Source organism: Pseudorca crassidens, chromosome X (genome assembly GCF_039906515.1).
Source record: "Pseudorca crassidens isolate mPseCra1 chromosome X, mPseCra1.hap1, whole genome shotgun sequence".
Lineage (NCBI taxonomy): Eukaryota > Metazoa > Chordata > Mammalia > Artiodactyla > Delphinidae > Pseudorca > Pseudorca crassidens.
The window spans coordinates 1,383,007-1,390,301 of record NC_090317.1 but is presented as its reverse complement, the minus strand read 5'-3'; the positions used below and the strand labels follow the sequence as shown (position 1 = coordinate 1,390,301).

The 7,295-nt window shown below is 40.5% G+C and overlaps 1 protein-coding gene across 1 annotated transcript; it reads right to left on the bottom strand.

Moving 5' to 3' along the window:
* Window positions 1–218: 218 nt before the first annotated feature.
* On the bottom strand, window positions 219–4,052 carry RAB39B (RAB39B, member RAS oncogene family). Its single transcript, XM_067722475.1, has 2 exons — window positions 3,615–4,052; window positions 219–794 (listed from the first exon to the last, which is right to left on the bottom strand). The coding sequence occupies exons 1-2, from the start codon at window positions 3,827–3,829 to the stop codon at window positions 368–370; spliced, it is 642 nt and encodes a 213-aa protein (XP_067578576.1). The 5' UTR covers window positions 3,830–4,052; the 3' UTR covers window positions 219–367.
* Between the last annotated feature and the right edge of the window lie 3,243 nt (window positions 4,053–7,295).

Sequence of the window (7,295 nt, the reverse complement as noted above, 5' to 3'; positions counted from 1 at the left end):
CGTATTTCTTTATGATCGTGACCTATGAATGAGCTGAAATACCAAGAAATAGTTGTCCTGACTGTGGGTGTACTTTTCTGGGGCCTAGCTCCCCAGACCTCAGCTCCTTGACATGCGGTCCACAAAGGGCACACAGAGCGGCCACTGCCCAGCATGGACCACAAAAAAGTGCCAGTCCCAGCACCCAGGCTCCCCCACCCACCCACCCGCCCGCCCGCCCATCACCTGTCCAAGGGCCCCTTGGGGAGGAGGCTCACTTGGGATCCAATATGGAGGTTAAGTTCTCTTCAGTCACACGATGATTCTATTCATTTTGATCACTTTTAAGTTCAGGTGGGAGAGCATGTTTTGGAGATAAAAGGGCTGACTAGCACAAACATCTTCTCTCTGATTTGACAACCTCTTCTGAAGAGTGAACCACGTTTGGTACAAATCCACTCTTCACCCCTTCCCAGCCCTCCTGGATGGTAATATCCCCCCTTTTAACCAGCTCGTATATGTCTCTTGTCAGGTCTGTGAAGGCTTTCTCCACATTAATGGCATCTCGGGCTGACGTTTCAATGTACTTCATGCCGTATGCAGCAGCCAGTTTCTCTGCCTCGTGGCGAGTCACTTGCCTCTGTGTATCCAGGTCACACTTGTGACCCACGAGAACAAATACAATTTGGTAGGGCTGAACGTGTACTTTGGTCTCTTCTAACCACTCATGGACATTCTGGAAGGACCTGCGGTTGGTAATGTCAAATAAGAGCAGACCACCTACTGAGTTCCTGTAGTAGGCACGAGTGATGGATCTGCAACACAAGAAAGAAGCAAAGAATGAAGGCCACGCCCAAACTCCCGCACTTCAACGAACTCAGTGTATTCTGTTGTCTCTGGTTAGTGACACAGTCCTTTGGTGAAAATTGTTTTCTTTTTTAGACAAAGCAATACAAATGTCATTCCATAATAATAATGATATATGAATTCTCAATTGAACAAAACTTTGAGATGGAATCTTCTAGAAACGAACGCTCATGGACATACAGGCATTTTCCCTCGATTTAGGCAAGAGCCACAGTTAACTCTCCACGCCCACATCTGAATAGCTGAATGAGACTTCCTCTTCTGTTCAGTGGGATGCTTAAGTAACAGGTTATCATGAGGCAAATGAAATAATGGATGTTAAAGTATTCTGTGACCTGGAGAACTCATTACAAATTATAGTAGTTGGAAAAGGATTTTCTAAAAAGTAAGAGTGAATTTACGATAGCTGACAGAAAATGCTTATAAGTATATAGGTATATTACAATATACTCCATTTTTTCCCATTTATCATTACCACGTTTGTCTATTATTATATTTTTATTTTAATCTAACAGGGGTCCTCAATCTCTTCTGTGAGGAGGAGCATAATTTTGTTTTTTATTTTCCAGGCCATGTGGGAATAGGAAAAAGAGGGATGGTCTGCAAAGGCCTTGAGCCAAGTGTCTGCTGGCCCCACTTCCTGACACATTTTGAAGAGACTCACTCGGGAGCCACAAGCTGGGAAAAACTGCCCAAATAGCCAAAGCTTCCCCTTAAAATAATATGATTTATTTAAAGCATTGTAGAATGCTTTAGAATGCTTCTAAAACCTATTATCCATTTTCTTTACTTCTTAAGCAGAAGAAACCGCATGCATTTTCGCTTCTTGATTTGAGGAGCTTCATTTTCAATACGCATTATGGTACTTCTCTCAGAGCATATTAGACATTGTAGAACCACTTGCTGGTACAATCACTTGCTTTAGACTACTGTGCTTTTGTTTTTTTTACTACTGTGCTTTTTGATCTATGTTTATTTTTAGTTTTTCTGTCTCCTTGGATGAAGATAAACAATGAGGGACTCAATAGCTTAAGGCTTAGGACAAATGGCCCAGTGGTAACAGAATAAACAATTTCCAGGGAATTAAAGCCCAAGCTAGAGGATGGTAAGGACAAAGCTTACAAATTGAGTTTGCCTCCAGAAGCAGGCAAATCAGCCATAAGGACTGAAAGCATTTCTAATTCCCTTATGTTTGAAGATTCATGGAGAATGGTAGGTGTACCAGAAAATTCAACGTGAACAAAGATCGTGATTCGTGAACGGCTTGGTTCAAGAAATCAATAGGCAAGCTGTAGTCAAAACTCTAAAATACGTTATTACATTAATGTTTTGTGACTATTTAGAAAGTAGCAAAGCCCTTTCTTTATAAACACAACACAAGGCTACATAAAAATTAAAACCTCACATACATCAAAAAATGTTCTTAAAGAACGTTAAAAGACAAACGAAAAACTGGGAAAATAGTTTACAATATCCATGACAGAAAAGGATAAATGTTCTTAATATATAAAGAGCTGTTAGAAATCACTATCACCCAATAAATAATAATCAGTGGATAGGAAAAGGATGTTCATACAGAACGAAATTCCAATAAGCATAAAAGATACCTTTCTTCTATTATAATATGAGAAATGCAATCACAAGTTCAAAGTGAACCTGAACAAGGATATTTGAAATTTTCTCTTCTCCCCACCCCTCTTCAACCACCTAAGCAGCATCTTCTATGCCTGATTAGTGTTCGATAGCTAAATGAAGAAACGATCCTAAACATGAGCTATTGAGCCCTCTTGATCTAGTTCCTGCTGCTCGGCATGACTGTAGCTCAAAGTTTTCTGTGTACACTGCTCTCTCTCACTTCTGTCTTCATACACGCTGCTTCCTTGCCCTGGGCTTTTCCTGTTTTGCTTGGGTATCACACTCATCAGGCCTCATCTTCTCCACTTAGCCTTCCCTCATCTGTGTTCATACATATAATTACAAACGATACATACTACAAGGGCCACCAAAGGGTTGTAAGAGAAAATTAAACCTGTTCATTGAGTACTCAATATGTGCTAAGCGTTCTGGTAGGCAGTGGCATACAAATATGAACAAGGCACTTTTTTGTGTAATTGCTGGTCTATTTTGCCCCCAGTATGCTAGCACAGACATTCTAAGAGGGAAATGCCTATGTCTGTTTTGTTTACATGGCATCCCCTTGCAGGAGTTTCCTCAGGCTGTTTTCCCAGAAACAGTGCAGTGTCTGGCATATAGTGGCTGATCATTCAATGTCTGCTGGTTGCAAGAAGGCATCAATCATCAGTGTCTATTTCATATATATATATATATATATATATATATATATATATATTTCTATATAGTATCTATGTTTATATCTATATCTAGCTATCTTTCTCTCTATCTCTACATCATCTATCTATATCTGTCAGTTACATTAGGATGACCTGGGAACATTTTCGAAATGTAGTATAGGGACTGAAATTGATGAATTACAGTGATCAACTCCCTCTAGTTTATTAGCCACCAAGGGGCAGGTTGGTGCAGTTGTGGTGCGAGCAGTATGTATCATTGGCTGGCCTTCCCAGCCAGGGTGCATCTTTCCCTGCACTGAACTCCCAGCTACCTGAAGGTGGGCTTGAGCAGAAACTCTCAGACCCTCGCTACCTTCCCTAAGGGCGGCGACCAGGACCAGGAAGTCCTCTTTCCCCAGGGACGGTGCAAGCCCCAAAGACCCTCCCACTGCTCGCGGGCCCGGGCTGCGCTCCCACCTGAACCTCTCTTGACCCGCGGTATCCCAGATCTGGAGCTTGATGCGTTTTCCTGGCTCGATCTCCACCAGACGGGAGAAAAAATCCACCCCCACCGTGGGGTCCGAAACCTGGGCAAAGCGGCCCTCGGTGAAGCGGCGGATCAGACAGGACTTGCCCACCGTGGAATCCCCGATGACAATGAGCCGGAACTGGTACAGCCAGATGGCCTCCATGGCCGGGGCTCGGCAGGTCTCCTTGGCCCAGGCCGTGGGCGGCGAGATGGGGGCGCCCGGCCGAGACCTCAGAGAGCGCGACTCGGTCCTGATCTAGATCGGCCACGAGCGCATCGTTGGCCTGGCAGCCTGAGGCGAGGTAGGCCCAGGCGCAGGGAGAGAGGAGGGATGGATGCTGCGCTCGCAGAGGTGATGAAATGGCAGCAGCATCAGCACCACGCACTCTGACTCATCACTGACTACAGGGTTACTGTAATCCTCCACGTAGCGGCGACGCCCAGGACCGCACTGTCTGTAAGAGGAGCGCACACAGAAATGGCCGGGAAAACAGTTCGTTCCCTTCCTTTCTAATTCCTCTTCTTAATTAAAAATTTTCTCTATCTCTCAAATTGCAAAAGTAACACCTCTTCATTAAAACTAACGAAACAATACAAAAATACACAAAAAGGGAGTCTATAATTATCTGCCCCCTACTTCCCCAAGATATTAAGTTTGTTATATATTCTTCCACGTGTATTTCTATGAAAATATACATACATATACATATTTATTGCTGTTTGATTTTACAAAAATTTGATCGAACTGGACCATTACTCTGACACTTGCTTTTTGCAATTAATAAAGAATCATTGGCATCTCTCCATTTCCAACTATTTTCCTTTTGCCATAACAATGCTGCAATATTCTCTTAAGTATAGTCACACGTACATTATTTCTATGAAATAGAGTCTTAATAAGAAAGACCAGGAAGTCAAAGAGTATGAATATTTTAAATGTTATATATATGGGCATTATACTTTGCAAACATACTGAGCAATTTAAATTCTAGTCAGCAAGGTGTGAAAAGACCATTTTTTGGCATTACTTCAAGCATCATATATGATATTCTTTCTTAAATCTTGCCAATCTGATGTCATTAAAAATAAATGGAATCATAGAATATGTAGACTTTTGTAACTGGCTTCTTTCACTTACCATGATGTTTTAGAGTTCATCCACATTGTAACATGTATCAGGACTTCATTCCTTTATATAACTGAATACTATTCCATTGGGTGACATAACACATTTTGTTTATCCATTTATCTGTTGATGGACATTTGGGTTGTTTCCGTCTTTTGGCTATTATGAATAATGCTGCTATGAACATTCATGTACAAGTTTTTGTTTGTACAAGTTTTGTTTGAACAAGTTTTTGTTTGTGTTCAAACTCTTTTGGGTTTAAACCTAGGAGTAGAATTCCTGTGACCTATGGTAACTATATGTTACATCCTTTGAAGAAATTCCAGACTGTTTCCCACAGTGGCTGCACCATTTTACATTCCTACCAGCAGTATATGAGGGTTCTGATTTCTCCATATCTTTTCCAACACTTGTTATTTTCTGACTTTTTGATTCTAGACATCCTAGTGGGTATGAAGTGATATCTCATTGTGGTTTTGATTTGCATTTCCCTGATGACTAATGACAATGTGCATATTTTCACATTCTTATTGGCCATTTGCATATTTTCCTTGGAGAAAGGTAGGCTCAGATCCTTTGCCTTTTTTTTTTTTGTTTGGCCGCCGAGCAGCTTTTGGGATCTTAGTTCCCCGACCAGGGATTGATTGAACCTGGGCCCCTGGCAGTGAGAGCTCGGAGTTCTAACCACTGGATCACCAGGGAATTCCCCCTTTGTCCATTTAAAAACTGGATTATTTGTCCTTTTATTATTGAGTTGTAAGAGTTCTTTACATATTGTAGGTGCAAGTCTCTTATCAGTTATGTGACTTGTAAATATTTCCTCCCATTCTGTGTGTCCTTTTTGAACTTTCTTAAGGGTGTCCTTTGAAGTGTAACGTTTTAAATTTTGATGAAGTAAAAGATTGTCTGTTTTTGCTTTTGTTGCTTGTGCTTCTGGTGTCATGTCTAAGAATACTTTGCCAAATTCAAGTTCATGAAGATTTACTCCTAAGCATTCTTCTAAGAGTTTTGTAGTTTTAGCTCATACATTTAGGTCTGTGATTCATTTTATGTTAATTTTTATATATGCTGTGAGGTAGGGGTCCAGCTGCCTTCTTTTGCATGTGGATATCTACTTGTTCAAGCACCATTTGTTGGAGAGACTATTCTTTTCCCATTAAAAAAATATATTTATTTATCTTATTTTTGGCTGCGTCGGGTCTTAGTTGTGGCACTCGGGATCTTCGTTGCGGCCTGCAGGCTCCTCCTTGCTGCACGCAGGCTTCTCTCTAGTTGTGACCCATGTGCTCAGTAGTTGCGGTGGGTGGGCTTAGTTGCCCCGTGGCATGTGGGATCTTAGTTCCCTGACCAGGGATCGCACCTTCATCCCCTGCATTGGAAGGCGGATTCTTAACAACTGGACCACCAGGGAAGTCCCTCTTTCCCCATTGAATGATTTTGGCACCCTTGTTGAAAATCAGTTGACCATAGACTGGTTTAATTCTGGACTCAATTTTATTCCATTGGTCTATGTCTAGTCTTCTGCCAGTACCACATTTTCTTGACTGTTGTAGCTTTGTAGTAAGTTTAGAAATCGGGAAGCATGAGTCCTCCCACTGTGCTCTCTTTTTCCAAGATTGTTTTTGGCTACTTGGGGCCCCTTTCAATTTCATATGAATTTTAAGATCTGCTTGTTAATTTCTGCATATAAGGCAGCTATGATATTGATTGAGATTTCATTAAATCTGTAGATCAATGTGGGGAATACTGCCATCTGAACAAAATTAAGTCTTCAAATCCTTGAACATAGAATATCTTTCCATATATTTAGGTCTTTTAAAATTTCTTTCAACAATGCTTTGTAGTTTTCAGTTTACAAGTCTTACACTTCTTTAGCTAAGTTACTCCTAAGTATTTTATTATTTTTGATGCTATTTTGAGTGAATTGTTTTCTTAATTTCATTTTCAGATTGTTCATTGCAAGTGTATAAAAATATAATTGATTTTATATTTTTCAACTTTTTTTTTTTTTGGCCGCACCATGCAGCTTTGCAGGATCTTAGTTCCCCAACCAGGGTCAAACCCGGGCCCTGGAAGTGAAAGTGCTGAGTCCTAACCACTGAGCCGCCAGGGAATTCCCAATTTTTTTAGTGTATTCTTTATGGTTTGGTCAAATGGTTTTTCTGCATCTTCGAGATGATCATGTGATTTGTTTTTATTCTATTTGGTATAATGTATTACATTAATTGATTTTTGGATATTGAGTTAACCTTGCATTCCTGGTATAAATCCTACTTGATCATGGTGTATAATTTTAAAAATATGTTTTTGGATTTGATTTCTAGTATTTTTGAGGATATTTTCATTCATATGCATGACATTTATTGGTCTATAGTTTTCTTTTATTGCAATGTCCTCTTCCGGTTTTAGTATCAGGGTAATGGTGGCCTCATAAAATGAGCTGAGAAACATTCCTTCCTTTTCTGCTTTTTGGAAGAGTTTGTGAAGAACTGGTATTAATTCT

What these genes read in the sequence shown, in the direction of transcription:
- RAB39B (XM_067722475.1), bottom strand. Translation starts at nt 3,829, where the DNA reads ATGGAGGCCATCTGGCTGTACCAGTTCCGGCTCATTGTCATCGGGGAT. An exon ending in GCGGGTCAAGAGAGGTTCAG is followed by an intron (nt 795 to 3,614) that starts GTGGGAGCGCAG and finishes CTTGTGTTGCAG; the next exon opens with ATCCATCACTCGTGCCTACT.